Below are 18,804 nucleotides of genomic sequence, written 5' to 3' on the forward strand. Positions count from 1 at the left end.
CTAGCTTGCGACTTTTTTTCAACATTGACTTGTAATTGTTAATTAAATCTGCAGATCTCTTACTCTTAAGGTCATTAGTGCCAACATGTACAACAATATCACCTTTTCTACCCTTAAAAGATATCTGCTCTACAATGTCATCAGCTTTTGTCCCTGGCAGACACACCCTGGTCCTGTTCCACCTATCCTTTTTGCATAATATATCTTGTCTTCCTGACAATAGAGTCACCAACAATAACTAGTTCCTGTGGGACCAGCGCATTCTGCCTTGGAGATTGCTGCTGTGTTGCCTGATGCCCAGGACAGCTCTGGCATTGAGTTGGGCAGCTGAGAGCTTGATGGGCCCCTCATATTAATTTCCTCGATGGCATCTACCCTACACCTCAAACTCTCATAGATGCCTTTCAGAATGCTGAGTTGGCACCTAATTTCCTCACAGTCTTTGCACCTAGTGCACACACAAAGACATCCTCCTTGGCTAGATCATGTCCTGTTCTAGATAGGTCTTCAAACATTTCACATTTCGTGCATTGTTTTAGACTGTGATGCGTTGGAGAATCGCCCCCCCTTCAGTTCACCCGTGGAAGTGATTTGGAGGTGACTGGATTTTGAGGGATTGAGTGAGAGATTGAAAGATTTGAGGTACAAGGCAAATTCTTGGAGGATGTTACAGATCAGCTCTTGAGTGCAGGTAGTTGATTGACTTGAATCTGAGGTGGCAATGATTTTAACATCATCTGCATAAGACATTACCTGCTTATGGGTTAGTAAGAAAAGTTGGAGGATTGCAGAGAACATTACTGCTGACAGTGTTCCGCACTGGGGGATTCGAGATGAGCAAATGGCACAATAGGATTTTTTTTTTAAATTTGCTATAAGACCCCTTTCTTTGAGGAGATTGGCAAAGAGATTTTAGTAGGTTACCATTGATGAGGGAAAACCATTCGAGGAGATTCAGGTGTGAGTATGTTATCAAACGCAAAGCTGATGTCTGTGTAAATTATGTAGATTTGATTTTTAGCATCAAGGGTTTCAGAATTATTTGGTTTGTTGTGAGAAGGTTGGTCAGTGTGGAACTGATTATGATGTACTGGGAAGAGTTGCTTCTTAATTGTTGGTAACATAGATCTTTCTAGGAGTTTTAGTACAGAGAATAACATTAATATTGGTCTGATGTCTTTGTTGCTTTTAATGTTTTGGCATTTCAGTAGTGAGCTCATTCAGAGGGGAAAAAATAAATTATTAATTATGGTCTGATTGAAAAAAAAGACAAGGTCTAAAATGTAGATACTAGCTATTTTAGAAGGGAGATTTTTAATAGCATCTTCCATCACCTCTTTTGAGATAGAAATATTGCTTAATTTGTTGATGAACGGCATGCATCCTTTAAATTCTGGGCAAGGATTTGTTTTGTTGTTGAAGTGAGTTATGTGTTCCAACCAGAAATTGAAATTTGACAGTAATGGGTGGGATATTTTGGGTTATACTTGAGAGTTTTTCTTGATCCTAATAGATTTGAATTGTTGGATTTCTTTCCTCTTTACTTTGTTAAACTTATTATGGCGAGCTAAGAAATTTAGATAGTCATTTTCCGAGTTAGATTTTTTAAAGTTCCCAAAAGTCTTTTGTTTTAATTTGAAAAGGGACTCGCATTGTGGGGTCCACCAAACATTTGAATTGAAAGAAGGGGCAGTGATTTTTGAGATTGAGGCCAACCAGGTCAAGAAGAAAGTATATGCCAATTGTGTAGGACAGTTGACCAAACTGTCCCATGGGTACAGGCTTAGGAGCTCCAGACAGATGTCCCGTTTTAAATGTTTGAGGTTAAATGATCTCTGTTTGTAGACTGGGTTCTTATTAGACTGGAATGGAATGTTGAAGGACGGTTGTTTTGAAATTGGATCATGGTTGGATTTAAATGCAATTGAGAGTGAGAGTTCAGAAGACATAGCAGCGTTAGAGAAGATTTGGTTGAGTTTGTTGTTACCTCTGGTAGGCAATGAAATTAAAGGGTTTAAACCTAAGCTTTCAAACTGTGATGTTACAAATTTTGACAGATCACTAGATGGTAGCAGTAAATTAAAGCCCCCACAATAATGAAGTTGTTTTTTTTGAGATTTTAGTGATAGCCCAGTTTACAAATTCAGAATGTCTTCCCATGGAGGACTTAGGTGGTATACAGACTCAGATGATGTCCAGAAAATTAAGAAAACTATCACAAATGAGTTCTTCGGGAAGATGGTGGTTCCTCTACCAAAAGGCCGACTTCTTGTACTTTGGGTGTAAAGTAGCTGACCAGGACAAGAACCAGGCTCCACACGTTTCACTACCTGTTCATCAAAACAGGTAGTGAAATGTTTTATGCCTTTTGCAGTGCCCATGATATGGAGGAGCCAACAAATCATGTCACAGACTTACTTCTGTATGGTGCCTCCTATTAGAAAAGAATGACAATGAAGTCAATGGACAGTGACATATCCAAATACCATCTGCAATTCGCCCTGTGCGAATTGCAGATGGTATTTGGATACATCAACCACATGACCGTTAATGACCTCATTAGGGATCTCGAACTGCCAAAGAATAAGGCAGAGCTTTTGACCTCGAGGCTACAACAGTGGAATCTTCTAGATCATTCTGTGAAAGTGACAACATTTTATACTCTAAATAAAGAATATGATAAATTCTATCAAAGGTGATATCGGAAGGTGAACTCACTGTTTGTAAGGATGTTGATAGTCTAATGGCAGAAATGAACAGGAGGCAGATTCCTGAAGGATGACCACTATTTATAGATGCTTCTAAGGTTAGTCTTAAGGCTGTGTTATTAGGGTTAGTAAGAAAAGTTAGATACTATCACAAATTATTTATGTTATTACACAATGGAAATATGGTTTCTTCAATATCTCTTGCGTATGCCATCTGCAAAAGAGAAACATATGCAAATATGAAGAGCATCCTTTTAAGTGTACATTATCAGAATTATGAGTGGCAGATATGTGGTAATCGCTATTTTCTTAGGACTGCAAAACGGTTACGCTAAGTATTGTTGCACCAAGGATATGCACTACAAGAAGAGAAGTTGGATTCAATGAAAATCATCAACACCAGGAAGAAGAATGTAGCATTTGAACCTCTGGTAGATCCAAATAAAGCTTTGCTTCCACCACTTGACATCAAAACTGGGGCTCATGAAAAATTTCGTTAAGGCTCTGGAAGTGAACGGTCCTGCATTCACATACTTGCAAAAGAAATTCCCAAGACTTAGTACAGAGAAGATTAAGGCAGGCAATTTCATTGGTCCACAAATAAGGCAACTTTTCAAAGATGAACAGTTCGAATGTGCCCTTATTGATAGAGAGAAATCAGCATGGAAAGTCTTTTGAAATGTTAAAGCCAGCAACTACAGGCAGCTGGTGGAAGATCTCATTACTTCTTACGAAAAACTGGGGTGCAACATGTCACTGAAGATGGATTTCTTCCCTCCAAACTGTGGTGCCATCAGTGACAAACATGTCCAGTGCTTCCATCAAGACTTATGATGGAAACACTAGACATGTTCTCCTGATCTGCTTGTTGTGCCAGAGTCTAAAGAAGACTGTCAGTCCCACAGAAGCACCTTCTGTTAACAGCAAAAATTTCACTATCCTTCATTTACTTTCTCTACCTATCAGGTCTCCTCTAATGTGACTAGTTACCAAGCTTTGTGGCACACATATTCGGTCTTTCCTTATATGGACACCTTTTTGCTGATTTTACCTGGCATGTTGTCCATCTTTTGACCCTTTCAACAAGATTGTTTTTTTTTTCCCCACTCCTTCTTTTTTTGGGAACAGTTTCCATACTTGTTACCTTGCCTTGTACATAATGGGATTATGACTTCCTTATGTCTACAAGCAAACTTTTGATAAACCATCAATAGGACACCATGAACTTTCCTTGTTATATCTACTGCTCATAGAGCTTCATGTCTGATTATATAACTCTCAAATCCCATTCAACCCCCCACCCCAAGTGTATACTTTTTTTTTTTTTTTTTTTGGGGCTATTATTTCCCATGTGTAAGATTCAACATCTTACACATGGGAAATAAAATACAGGATTATTACAATACCTTCTTCTTCTTCTTCTTTGGTCCTTAGCTGGCAGCTGGGGGAGGCGGTTGGCCACGCAACCAGTATGCTGCTGTAGGTGCCGCAGGGTTTCGGACTTGCTCTTTGATGTTCTTCCATACCTTACGATCCATGGCTTCAGTCCTGGCCTGGTTAAGGTCGAGACGTCGGCTCTTCAAGTCATCTTCCACTTGCTTGGCCCACGTTTTCCCTAGGCGCGGTCCGTTGGATGCTCCATTGGGTGGGTCGTTGTCTCCAAAGGAGTGTGGATGGTATTCTGTTCGTGCCCATTCTACATACGTGGCCAAACCATCTGAGCCTTCGCTTCTGGATTTGGTCGGCAATGGTTGGTTGCTGTTGGCATCTGGCGCGGATGGTATCATTAGTGATGCGGTCGCGAAGAGAGATGCCCAAGATCTGCCGCAGGCATCGCATTTGGAATACCTCAAGTTTGTTCAAATCTAACTTGAGACAAATCCATGTTTCCGATCCGTAAAGAAGAATGGGCAGGATCAAAGTCCGGAAGAGTCGGATTTTAGTCTTTGTGGAAATGTTGGTCCTCTTCCACAGACACCATTTGAGCGAGGCGAACGCAGTGGCCGCCTGTCCAATTCTGCTGTGAATTTCCATGGTGGATGCAACTTTCTTCTCCTGGACCAGCGACCCAAGGTATTTAAAGTCCTGCACTTGCTCGATCTGGACGCCTTCGAGATAGATGGTGGCTTGCGACCCATCTGTTGTCAGGGCCTTTGTCTTACCAGCATTGATCTTCAAACCGTATGGCCGGGCAATGCGGGCAATGTCGTAGAGGATGTCCGTGGCTTCAGCGTCGTTACCGGCAAGGATAGCACTATCATCAGCAAACATCAGGTCAGTCATATAGTGATCCTTGTCATATTGTATGCCCTGTCTGTTTCTGAATGCTTGCCTCATAATGGCGTCGACCACGATGTTGAAAAGCAACGGGGAGGCCACATCCCCTTGGCGGACTCCAGTTTGGATGGTAAATTCCTCAGATAAATCGTTCTGGATGCGCACCTGGCTGGTTAAACCGTTGTATGCAGTTTGGAGGAGTGTGATGACTTTTCGAGGTACATGTTCAACCTCTAGTAGTTTCCATAAGGCAGGCCGGTGGACACAGTCGAAAGCAGACTTAAAGTCAATGAAAACAATGACGGTTCGCTGTCCACACCGGATCCTCTCCTCCATCAGCTGACGAATGGCAAAGATTTGATCACAGCATCCTCGCCCGGGTCTAAATCCTGCCTGTTCTTCTCGACTGGTTTGCTCGCGATGTTTTTGCAGTCTTGACTGGATGATCTTCATAAAGACCTTTCCGATGATGGAAAGGAGGCTGATGCCACGGTAGTTCTTGCAGTCCCGGTTATCACCTTTCTTGTGGATCGGTACGATAATGGCTTTCCTCCATCTTAACAGAATTTGTTCAGTGCACCAGATGGTTTTGAGGAGTGAGTGTAGTCGGCGAAGCAGTACATCTCCCCCGGCTTTGATCGCTTCTGTGGTGACTTGGTCCACTCCTGGTGCCTTGCCATTCTTCAGGGATTGTATGGCTGCTTTCACTTCTTCTACTGTAGGCTCAACGTCGACCATGGAGACCTCAGGGGGGTCGATCGAGAGTGCTGTTGCTGGCGGTCCCTGAGGTGGGTCGTGATTATACAAAGCTTTGAAGAATTCACTCCACCGTTGCAGGCGTTCGGATGGTGATCGCACGAAGGTCCCATCAGCATTCTTGATGTTGTCACTAGTCAATTTGGTCTTTCCACTCAGACATCTGAGGGTGCGGTAGAGAGTGCGGTACTCGTTTTTGGATGCCGCCACTTCAAGATCGTCTGCCACTTGGTTCCAGTATGCTTCTCTTTCTGCTGTCATTCTTTGTCGGACTTCTCGGTTTAGCTGCCGGTACCGTTCAAGGTCGACCAACTTTGCCTGTTTCCGTTTGTCCACGAGGTCGAGGCACTCGTCTGATATCCATGGTTGCGTTCGACGTCGGGCAGGTGGACATAGGGGCTTGGCACATTCCAGGATGGCATCAGAGATCTGCTTTTCTTCTTCATTTATATCCTCGGGCACGGCCAGCATCTCGAAGCGGTTGGATAGGGCGATCTGATATGCCTGTTTGTTGGCAGGATTCATTAGCTGCCTCCAGTCCAGCTTGGCTGACCGAGATGATCTTTTTGCATGCCGTAATTTGAGCTGCACCTTAGCCCGGATGAGGTAGTGATCAGATCCGCAATCAGGTCCCCTCATGGCACGAACGTCCATGAGTGATGAGCGAAATCTGGCATTGATCAAAATGTAGTCCAGGATTGCTGAGTCCTTGCCAGATGGATTTCGCCATGTAAGTTGATGTTTTTGAGGGTGCTGGAAATGGCTGTTTCCAATGATCAGGTTGTTAGATGCGGCAAAGGACAACAAACGTAGTCCGTTGTCATTGATCTTCCCATGGCCAAACTTGCCCATCGTTGTTTCCCAACCAGATCTGTCCACGCCAGATCTGTTACAATACCTTAACAACTTTGTATACTATAGCAGAGCTATAGATAAAATGAATGTGGCAGTAGGAAAGATAGCCATACTAGTGAAGGTTTTTTGAAACAATTATTAGTTGTGTCTGTCTCTCACCAGAGGTAGTATTATCAACAAAATAGCAGATTTCACTTGTGTTGAAGAAGCGTAGTATCTCTTTTTGTTTGAGGAATAGCTTACACAGTTCAGAAATGATTTCACACTCATTTTATGAATGTGAAATTGTCTTTTGGCATCCAAACAGAAATTTTGCAAATATGGGATGTTTCGTGAGTAGTGAAGAGAAAATATGTGACTTAGGCAGACAAAGTGTGTTATGAAACTTTGCTATGATTGACCCAAAAAACCATTTAGAAGTGAATGAGTCATGAATAAAACAAATAATGGACATGTTTTTTATACTTTTGGAAATAATAGCTTCATTGATCGCACTTACTACATTTACTACTTTTTTGTTTTATTTTCAGTCATTGTTGCCTGCCTTTGTTTCCACAAAAATGTCCAAAATGAAATCAAGTTTTGAAATACCTACGCCGGAAGTTTATGTTAAATGGGCCATTGGAACTGTTGGGTTGGAGCATCGTACATATGGATATCCTCCCCACAAATTGCGGGTAAATATAATCTAAATCTTTTTTCTTTTTTTTAAATTTACAACTGATAAATATAATGTAATTTTAAAAATGGTGGTTGCCATTGAGTAGTAGAGGTCATAGAATATTGGCTACATTGTACTGATTTCTCAGTTGGTAATTAACATGCTATTGAATTCATTTTTTATTAAGCTAGTGCTATCTTTTGTTATCATTAGGCTGTATTGTTGACAGTGACAGGTGCAGTTCTTAGAATAAGCACAGTAATTTTTCCATTCAGAGTGAGGGGGGATTACTTTGAGTTCATATTACATATTTTAGTATTATTTTTATATCATAAAGCTCTATACAGTTAGATTTTACAGTGACCAACTGCTGAAGATCATTTCTCATAAGAATAAAAAGCCGAGTATAGCCTATTTGAGTTCTCAGTAGGATTACCTCTTCCTGTATGTTTCTACAGAAGCTGGAGGTCCATAAATGAGGGTGCGGTTTAATTTTAAAGAGCTCATTATGCATTTGAATTTGCATTAGAAGTGGCCAATGTTTCTTATTCTATGTAAATATTTTTCCTGGTACTAAGCGGAGGTTTGTAAGCTGTCACATAAAAAGATTATTCCTTATACATTCTCTATATATTAGATTGTAGTCAAGAAATGGTACCTGAAAGTGTGATGAAGCCTGTGCAGGAAAATGTATTCCAGTGTGGCCTTTGATCTGGAAAGACAACTATTTGCTGTTATTCCAGTTCTTTTGTGCATATAGTTCAGCAGTATAACTGCTGCATCCATTTGGAAGAGATACAGACCGTTTATATGGAATGACAGCTACTGCACCCACCCTGTTGCCAAACTTCAAACCATTGATATAAATTTGAATTTATATCAATAGCTTGATTTCTTAATGCAGATAATTTTGTGTGTGGGCAATATGGAGTTGGTTGTTGTATGTGGACATTTTTCTGTAAAAGAAAAAAAAAAAAAAAAAAAAAAGGTTTCATTTTTCCAAACTACCTACCTACCTTCACAAACATTGGGTTGCTTGACCACCAGAGTGAGTCAAACCAAACGCCCTGGCAAAGTCAATGGAAATTACTAAAAAGTATATTTTATCCGTGTTTTGTGCGGCTGTGATGATCACTTGTTTTTTTTTTTTTTTTTTGGGTAGTTGTTAGCGCATCGGCTTCTGTGGCGATAATGCACCTCCCAAGGTTTTTGCAGTACTTTGATCCAAGCCCGAGGCGGGATTCGAACCCACAACCTTTGGGTTGCCAGGCAGGCACTTTTCCCACCCAGCTAGCCCAGTCGGCATGATCACTTGTAAAGCGTCCACTGTAGTGCAGCCTTTGCCGGACCCATATTGGTTTGGAGATTGAAGTTCGGCTGAGTTATAATGGCTTTTAATACGTTGATGGATGAGGTGTTCCAACAGCTTGCTAATCACAGTAAGGAGGAGAAATAGGTCTGTAGGAGTTTGGCTGATCTTGTGGTTTGGTCGAGTTTTTGAGGATCAGTCTGACGTTTGCTGTTTTCCAGTCCATCGGGAATTGGCCTGTTTGTAGGCAGTGGTTAAAGAGGTACAGGACAGGCTGTGGGGTATATTCTATTGTCTTGATGATTTCAGGTGCAAGAAGATCTAGCTCTGGGGATTTCCTTCTGATTTTAGAGGCAGCAGCATTGAGCTCCTCCAAAGTGAAGGGTGGTTCCAGTTGTTGGTTGTTATAAGTCTCATTTTCTGCTTGTAGTTGCAGCTGCCTTTGGGTACCTGGTATTACCTGGGTTTTGAATATGGTGTCTAGGATGTTATTGACTGAGCTGTGCCAGGTGGTGATCATATTTCTTTGGGGAGTTTTGGTTGATGACACTACCTCTCCTCTTGGGAGTTTATTTGTTGTAATTCTATATACTATCCCCCATGGGTCAGTATTTCCAACCGTGGAGATGAGCTCCTCCCAGGACTTCTGTTTTCTTTTTCTTATAAGCTCAGTATATTGATTACTGGCTTCCCTGTACTGTTGCCAGAGAATGGCTACCTCCCTCTCCAGCCAAGTCCGGCACGCGTGTTGAAATCTTCTCTGTTTTTGGTTCACATCCTGTCGCATATTGCATAGCTCCTGGTTCCACCAGGGTACTGCCCCTGGCTTGGGATTCTTTTCCCGATGGCTATGTTGCTGGCAGTTGTTATGGCATTTGTGTGTAATTTTCCTTTGGTGGTAGTCCAGGTTGTGTGGATTTGTAATATCTTAAGTAATATCTTAAATTTGTAATAAAGAGGGTCACCAGAGTTTCTCTGAACAGTTCCCAATTTGTTTTGGCTGTGGCATATCTTTGGGTCATTAGTTTCACCATAGGTTGCTGTGCAAGGGATACTGTTATGCTGCAGGTTATCACTCTATGGTCGGATGTTGTCCAGTCTTCATGCACGTTCCAGTCTGTGATGTAACCAGCAAAGGGTCTTGTTCTTGTAGCCAGGGTCACATTGATTCAGGATTCCCAGAGGGTGCTCGAGAATGTTGCGGGGTGGTTGGGTTGGTTGAGTATGGTGAGTTGCGAATTAAGAAGGAATTCCTCTAGGCATTGCCCATTGCTTATTCCACACTGGTCATACGTCTCACTGTGCCACAGTTCAGAGCGGCAGTTGGCATCTTTGGCAATAGTATTTTCACTCTTGGAAGTTACATTAAAAGGTATTGGAGATAGTTGATTGTGGGGAGTATGTCTTATCCTGATCTACAGTAGAGCGAGATAACGTAGAGTTCTCCAAGTGGGATAACCAGGTGTGTGCATGCTGCCCAGAGGGGTCAGAGATGGGAAATTCTGGTACAGGTGATATCCTGGTTGCTGACTGCAATGGCTGCCCAGGGCATATCTTCGTTAGTTTGAATCACTGTGTATGCCAGGAGGTAGCCCCCCTCACTTTTTGTTGTGGGAGTATGGCTCCTGAAGGAGAAGGACATCCAGATTCTCTCATCTGCCTTTACCTAATCTGCTCAACTACAGCTCGGGCCCGCTGTACATTGATTTGTAGGATTTTAAGCCCTTTTTTGTGTTCAGTCTACCAAACCCACATAGATTAGTGTACCCATAATCTATGTGGGTTTGGTATGTGCTCTTCACCTTTTGGTAAATTGGGCATTTTCTGGCCTTTATGGAGTGGCTGTAGTTATCCATGTATCATTATGTAGCTCGTCGATGGTTTTATTTTTTTGTGTCATGACAATTTTGATTTCATTTATTAAATCAAAAAACCGTTTTAATACAGCTCCTCGACTTAACCACCTCACCTCGTTATAATAAATCATTTCTCCGTTCTCACTTTCAATTTCTTCAAGCAATGCAACAAATTTTCGATGATTCAGAGCTTGTCCACGGATAAAGTTTACTGTTTTAGTTACTGTTTCCATAACATTATCCATCTGCAAACTTTTGGCACAAAGTGCTTCTTGATGAATAATGCAATGTATAGTGCAAAAATTATTCTGAAATTTTTCTTCTTTCACTATATTTCTTAATTTTCTGCTATTCCATTTTTTTTTACCAACCATAGCAGCTACACCATCACTTGCAAATCCAACCATTTCATCCCAACTTAATTTATATTTATCTATTATAGTTTTTATTTCAGAAAAAATATCCTGTGCACCAGTTTTTCCTTTCATAGGAATTATTTCCAATAATTTCTCAATTACTTTAAATTCATCAGCGACATCTCGTATGAAAATGGCAAGTTGTGCTATATCTGTGATGTCAGTACTCTCATCAACTGCTATTGAGAATGCTGCAAAATCTATACTTTTTTCTTTTAACTGACATCGTAAATCACTAGCGATTTTGTTAATACGTTTCGCTACCGTGTTGGCTGACAAACTAATTAATATTTTTAAATAATTGTTGTTTGTCAGGACAAAGAAGTTCAGCAGACTTAATCAAACAATCTTTAAGGAATTCGCCATCAGTAAATGGTTTTGATTGTTTTGCAATGATGTGCGCGAGAGCAAAACTTGCATGAACTGTTGCTTCACTGGATTTATTTGCTTCAGTAAAACATTGTTGTCGCTGTAAGCCAGATTTCAGAAACTGTAACTTTTCTTCCCTCAATTTGCCTTCCAACATTTCAAATTTTTCTTTATGATTCGTTTCGTAATGGCAACGTAAATTGTATTCTTTTGGAACTGATATTCCCTTATTACAAATAAAACATACAATTTTATTGCGCACAACATCACAAAAGTACATAATTTCCCATTTATCTTGAAAAACACGCCCTTCTTCGTCCACTTTTCTTTTACCCTTTGTTAAAGAGGTGGCGTGAAGTTTAATCTCTTAATTAAAATCACTATTATAATTTTATTTACAACTTTAATTTAACAAGATGAATTTTCGTATGAAAGCAACACTCAAAAGTTACGCACAATTCTAAACGATAGGTATTGATATAATGTAGAATCTACATTATATCAATACCTATCGTTTATCGTTAAATCTACATTGTAGACCTAACAACAAGCACAAATAAACAGGTTTTATAAGCCATACGTTAGTTTGTCTCCATCTATATAGCAATATGAACTGCGCACCTAACCAACTAGTGGCTGGCTCAAGGAAAATATATATATCAGAAGTACCAACTCATTATAAAAAATCGGAGACACCACAATACTGAAGCGCCACCAACTGTCGGCTGGCGAACTAAATTTACTGATTGTTCCGACGTGGGAAGTTCTCCCACCTTACCCCAGTCACGTGGCCTGGCATACAAGCATACAGTGACAAAGACAAAGCCCCAAACTATTCATTCTATCTCTTTTTCCTTCAACAGCAGTCGCACACATAAGCTCAGTCCATATCTCTATGTCTCAAAAACTATAAGCACCGTATTTACAACAAATACATAATTGAAATGTATTCACGGGCTGTGTAAAATTGCTTCGGGGACCGGGTGCAGCCTGCAGGCCGCCAATTTGAGACCACTGGGTTACGCAATCTCGGACAGACCGAGCACAACTATATTCCCCTTCTTCTTATATTTACTTTCAGCTCTCTTTTAATTCTACAACTTATTTCTCATACGTGATTAGGCTGGCCAAAAGCAATATCGAGATGCTATTCTTCTGCTATCGTTTCTTTTTTCGTCTAAAACAAAGTTTAGTGTCTTTTCAACACTACCTTGTTAGTCTTTGATTCTCCCTTTGCTGCCGCATTTGCCTCATTTGTTTAATTGCTTACTTTCCCATCACACGGTCACAGTTCACTTTTACCAATTCACACTTCTCCCCCCCTGCACTCAGGGGGTTACTTCAACTGATATCAATATACAGAGAACTATCGGCTAATTTCTTTGGTCTCCGCTATAGCCCTGCATTCACTACACTTAGCTAATTTCACCGACTCCTGTCTGATCCTATAAGTTGTCATAACCTGACTTTATTCTTTCGTCTTAAGATTACTCTTTCTTTTACTTTGTTTAAATTTCAAACTGGGCAATTTGCCTTCATTTAAATTTTTAATTCAAACTTTCATTCAGTTTTCCTTCACAGGATTTAATCAGTATTATTTTAGCATAATTCTGCATTTTACTTTTATTTATTTATTTTTAAATTATATTCTTCTGAGACCTTGCTTATTGCTGTGGTTCCTTCGGTTTTGGCTGCTGACCCCTTGAAGACAGTTAAAATCTTAGGACCTACAGCATTAAGTACTATTTTATTATTTTTATGTTAATCTTAATTTTATTTAATTTCAGGTAATCTGCTTTTACTTTGCAGGCATTCTCAATTTATTCCATTGTAATTACACTTGAAAGGTCAGCACCCCTACCCAGTACACTGATCATATACAGTTGTCTATTTCATTATGGTTTCTGGGTTGCTATAACTAGTAGTGCCCCAGATCTATAATCCAGTTTAATAAATTAATATTTTTTCATTCTTTTTTAGAAGTTCAGTTTTGTCACTACATCCTATTATTTTTATTTATATTATATATATATATATATACAGGAACTCCCTGACTTACATAAGGGTTGTGTTCTGCGGAGTATGCAAGTTGGATTTTATGTAAGTCGGAATTTCTCCCATGCAGCACTTGCAACTGTGTTCACTGAATTGATTGAATCAAAAAATAAATGTTCAACGAATATGTAAATAGGATTATTTATTGTATTTATTAAATTTTTTATCTCATGCACAGGAAAAATTAGAAAAGCGTGCAATTTAAAAAAATTTCAAAATTATAAAATTACAAAAAGAGAGCGGAGACAGGCATAATGTCAGTAAGTTTTACCTCTCGAGCATCGTTGTCAGAATTGACATCTTCAGCTGATAAGTATACCACTGCAGAGGTTGAGGGATGTGAAGATTTAGAAGGGGTCGGCTGCTCAACCTTATGAAAGAACATATTAATGAATGACTGGACGTTGGCTTTTTTCTTTTCATCGTAGATTTCTTTGTAGCAAGCAAGCACATCATTCACCCCTCTGTTAACTTTTAAGAATCGTTCGCTGTCAGGGTCCATCTTTTCAAACCACGCCACTGCCAATGCAATTTCATGAAATACCATTGCCATCTTTCTGGTGATGAAGCGTCTCAGCTCCTCATTTGGTTCATCTTAAGCTCGTAGGTGGTAGATGACTTTCATCAACCGGTGAAATACCACCACTTTGCTTATTGGAAGCTTGAAGTGGTGAAACCCATGTTTAGTCTCTAGAGCAAAGTTTCCGGCATCCCCCTCCCCCCATACTTTTCCTTCAACCCATGCACGGTACTAAGTACTATAGGTTTTGATACCTTTCGTGTTTGGGTTTTTCATAAAAAAAAAAAAAAAAAAAAAAGCTTCATCAGCATTTTCTTCTTTCACTATCACTGCCTGCAAGTCAATAAGTTCTTCATTAGATAATTCCTTCTCTTCTTCCTCTATTAATTCCTCCACGTCTTTGGCATCAACCTCCAACTGAAATAACTCTGCAACCTTTACAATCTTATCTATAACCTCTTCATACGATTCGTCTTTTTCAAATCCTTTGAAGCCTTTTATGTGCCATGGGCATATTTTCTTCCATACGCCATTTAAACAACTTTTAGTAATTTCCCCCAGGCCTTATCAATGTTTAAGATGGCGTAGTAAATATTGTAAGATTTCCAAAAAGTCTCTTAACGTAAAATTTTTCTCATCGTCTACTGAAGACAATGCCTGAGCAAATGTTGTGCATAAATAGTATGCTTTTAAATTTGAAATAACACCCTGATCCATTCAGGTTGGATGAGTGAAGTCGTGTTTGGGCAGTAGAAATATGACTCTCATGTTCAAATTAAAATCATCTAGATGCGTAGGATGTTCAGGAGCATTCTCTAATAGAAGCAAAATCTTGAAAGGAACGTCGTTGTCTTTACAATATTTTTCAACCTCGGGAATGAAGCAGCATTTAAACCAATCCTCAAAGAGAGATACTGTTATCCATGCTCTCTGGTTCAATCGGAAATGCATGGGTAGGTTGGCTTTGATGCCTTTAAATGCACAAGGATTTCCAGAATGGTACACAAGCAGTGGTTTTAATCTGTAACCTTTCTCTGCATTAGTCCAAAGCAAAAGCATGGCCCTATCTTTTGAAGCCATGGAACCTGGCATTGTCTTTTCCTCTTTGGCAATGTATATTCGATCCGGCATTTTTTTCAGTTAAAAATTTGCTCCGTTCAACAGCTGCCTACGTCAATAATTTTTTCCAACACATCACAAAATTTCTCTGCAGCTGTAGAATCAGCACTAGCGACTTCACCGCATATTTTAACATTGTGGAAACCAGCGCGATGTTTGAACCCGTTGCTTGCCACGAACTTGGGTTGAGGTTTGCCGTACTTATCCTTGATATCTTTATAAATATTTGTTGCTTTGATTGAATGGTCATTAGGCTCAGGGGCACTTGTTTCTGAATCTGATTTTCCATCCGTATTGTTAACAGCTGTTCCATCTTCAATATAGTACCTGAATGCTGTTTTGTGATCACTGTTAATCTTAAGTGCATTGATCCTTTGACATGTTCTTTTATATGCATGCTGTCTTTTAAAATTGTATTCACTGTTGAAGCAGCGAGACCTAATTCCCTTGCAATAGATGACAAACTTTGTCTTGCTTCATACTTAATCATTTTCATCTTCATTTCTAAATCAATTTTGTTTTGTTTCCTGGCACTACCACCACTTGCACTTTTCGTTGGTTGCTTTCCCTTCATCATTGTAATACATAAATTGGAACGAAGAGAAGTTTCTGAAAATTTGTTTTTTATATGATTGAAGATTTCAGTGATGAGGAACATATTTCACCATAATAACGTAAAAACCCACGCAATTGCAGTTATTGGTATTATCGCAAATGCGATAAGATCGAGTTTACTAACCATTTATAATTAGATGCACTAACAGAAAAGCCCAATAAACTGGAAAGTGCAAATTTTTTTTGTTGTTTTATGGTCGTGACTTCTGCTTTAGAAAAATATCACAAAGGTGTTCAAAATCGATTCTTATAATGGGGACATATGATAATGATGAAAGGGTAGTGCAATTCCCATTATAAATATGACCTTTTAGAGAGATAAATAGCTTAGTAATATATCGAAATTTTCAACTTCCAAAGACGTGGAACGAATTAGAAAAAAAAAAAAAAAAAAACGTGTTGTTGGGTTCAAATTACGATATTTTCATGATACCTCCATTTATTCCTACGGGATGCAAAAACTTATGCAAAGTCGGATTTCTAAGTCAAGTATTATGTAAGTCAGGGAGTTCCTGTGTGTGTGTGTGTGTGTGTGTGTGTGTGTGTGTGTGTGTGTGTGTGTGTGTGTGTGTGTGTGTGAACACTAGGTTTTCTGAAAATTAAATTCAAAGTTTTGTTTAAAACAACTCAACTTTATTCTTATTTTTACATAAATATATAAACTATGGCAATTTATTTTGCATTAGGCAATGGGACTACGCTTAAGATTCACTATTGATTCACAATATGAAACAATTAAAACGATGCCAGTTATCGACTTGGACAGTTCACTACAAACAAAACATGGCGCAAAGGAACTGAACTGTTCAATAGTGAATCTTAAGCTTAGTCCCATTGCTTCATGGAAAATAAATTGCCTTAGTTTATACTATTACACACCATCAGACATTTCTCATATTGTGTACTTATACCTCATAACGACTGGGTTGTCACTATTGTAACAACAGGGTACCTGTCCATCCATGGATGAGTAAGCCAACAAGCTTCGAAACAGTGCCATCTGGGTGGTGGTATCTGCCAAGAATAAGTAATATTAGTCTTCTCCACTGGTGAAGCATTACTTCTTCAAAGCAGTGCAATACCTCGGCCACTTGTTGTGAAGGCGCCTCCGTAGCCAGGTTGGAAGGAGCAGCAGTGTGTAGCGCACGCTTCTTGGTTAGACCGAGTCGAGCCTGTCACCACCAAATACAGAGGATGCGGAAAGGTCAGGGAATGACCACCGCATATTCCCGGAGCAATATGGCCTTAGTTGCTAATGCTCCTAAAAACCAAATAACAAACAACAAACTTGTTGTGAAGGTTGATTCACAAATGAGATACAATTAAAACAATGCCAATTATCGACTTGAACAGTTCACTATGAACTGTCCAAGGTGCAAAGGCACTGACCCATTCAATACATAAATATATAATAATTACTTTATTTATCATCAAATTGCTATACATAGAATGAATAATTTGACCATTTTCAGAGGGTCCATTTAGCGGACCTCCTGGACCCCTAGGAGTCTGCAGACTCCAGTTTGGGAAATGCTGCACTGGAGCAATAAAATGACATCATGGAGGCCCTAATGCAGCAACAGAAAAAAGAGGAAAGATTAAAGCACTCTTTGCTAAGCCAAAATGCCACCAGAATGAAGAAATGAAGTTGATAACCAGAAATATAAACCAATTGTAGAGGGTAGTATCGGTAGTGCAAAAAAAAAAGCAACTAAAATAAACTATGCGCAGGAGGAAAAAAAAACCAAGAACAGAAAGTAATCACAGACGTAAGTGGCTTCTTAAAGAAATATCCAACAACACATTATGTAGGCTATAATAATACAAATTAGACATAAGAAAGAAATATCTTTCCTGTTTTTTCTATTACTGCATTAGGGCATCTGTGATGTCATTTTATTGCTTCGACGGGTTGACGTTTGAGTTTGCATCAGTTGCAGTAATATTCACAGCCATTGTGTCAAGTGGCTCTCTGATGAGAATGGATATAATGGTTGTTTTTATTTGTTCCCTGTGATTCATCCTATGTCTATCTTTAGTGGTAGGTTCATTATGTCTCTTTTGTGATATTTCACGTTTTGGCCGCAGCGTTAACAAGTGGGCGTCGGTATAAATTTAGCATTTATTATTATTATATATTAATTTGGTCTATATTTAATATTTCAAAATTTTTATAAACATTTTCCTACCATGTATCTTCATTTTTCTATTCTGTCCGTGTTCTTTCGCTCTTCTTTTTTTTTTTTTTTGTTTAATTTACATTTCTTTTATAGTTTACACAATATGTTGTTGGATTTTGCTTTGTACTGCCACTTACGTTTGTGGTTATCTGTTCTTTTTTATTTATTTCTTATGCCTAATTTGCATTATTATTTTATATATATATATATATATAGGGTATGTCAAAATTATGTTAACGTTTATATGGAATGAACATTTGAATTTTATTTTATCTGTCAAGCTTGCCACCACTCTTCTTTCTTCTATCATTAACCTATCTGCCATTATATCCGAAAAAAAATATATATAATAAATAAAATTCAAATGTTCATTCCATATAAGTGTTAACATAATTTTGACATACCCTGTATATATATAAAAGAAATTTAGGTTGTATAAAAGTTGTTTGAATATAAAAGAAATATAAGTTGTATAAAGGCCACCTGTGTAAACTATGTGGTGACTGAGTGATTGTTTGTGATTAGTATTAACAAAACAAAAGTGACCATCTAGGTAGTTGTTTACATTTAGGTGCCACCTGCCTCTATATGATGATGATGCATTTAAGAAGGCAAACGGGTGAGTTGTGTTATGTGCTCCTCCTAAATGTATAAAAGCATTTTCAACTCCAGGAAATGGATAAGTTTTTGATAAATTTTTGCTGTTTTATTGAACTAATTGTCATATTAAATTATATTCTATAAGTAGTTTTATAGTCTTAGTCACGCTCCTTGGTTTATTTTGAATTTAGCTAGATATTTTGTAAGTTACTACTTAATATATGTGGAACCTCTGTACTGTTTGATACTTGCTGCTATTGTTATAGTACATTAGATTTTTTTTTTTTTTTTTATTTGGTAGTTGTTGGCGCATAGGCGTCTGTGGCCATAATGCACCTTCCAAGGTTTTTGCAGTACTTTGATCCATGCCCGAGGCGGGAATCGAACCCGCGACCTTTGGGTTGCCAGGCAGGCACTTTACCCACCTGGCTAGCCCGGTCGGCTAGTACATTAGATAGCATAAAGTATAACGTAAAACTTGATAACATAATACATATCACTGCATTTA

At 38.9% G+C, this 18,804-nt stretch overlaps 1 protein-coding gene across 1 annotated transcript in view; it reads left to right on the top strand.

The window, feature by feature from the left end:
- LOC150074985 (very-long-chain 3-oxoacyl-CoA reductase-like) overlaps positions 1-18,804 on the top strand; it is a 229,000-nt gene that overhangs the window by 177,378 nt on the left and 32,818 nt on the right. The window contains exon 9 of the mRNA XM_090389237.1: positions 7,127-7,273. Within this exon, the coding sequence (XP_090245363.1) occupies positions 7,127-7,273 (147 nt within the window). The remainder of the gene's footprint in view (positions 1-7,126; positions 7,274-18,804) is intronic.

This window comes from Mastigoproctus giganteus, chromosome 14 (genome assembly GCF_048544385.1).
Source record: "Mastigoproctus giganteus isolate SK-2022 chromosome 14, ASM4854438v1, whole genome shotgun sequence".
Taxonomy (NCBI): domain Eukaryota; kingdom Metazoa; phylum Arthropoda; class Arachnida; order Uropygi; family Thelyphonidae; genus Mastigoproctus; species Mastigoproctus giganteus.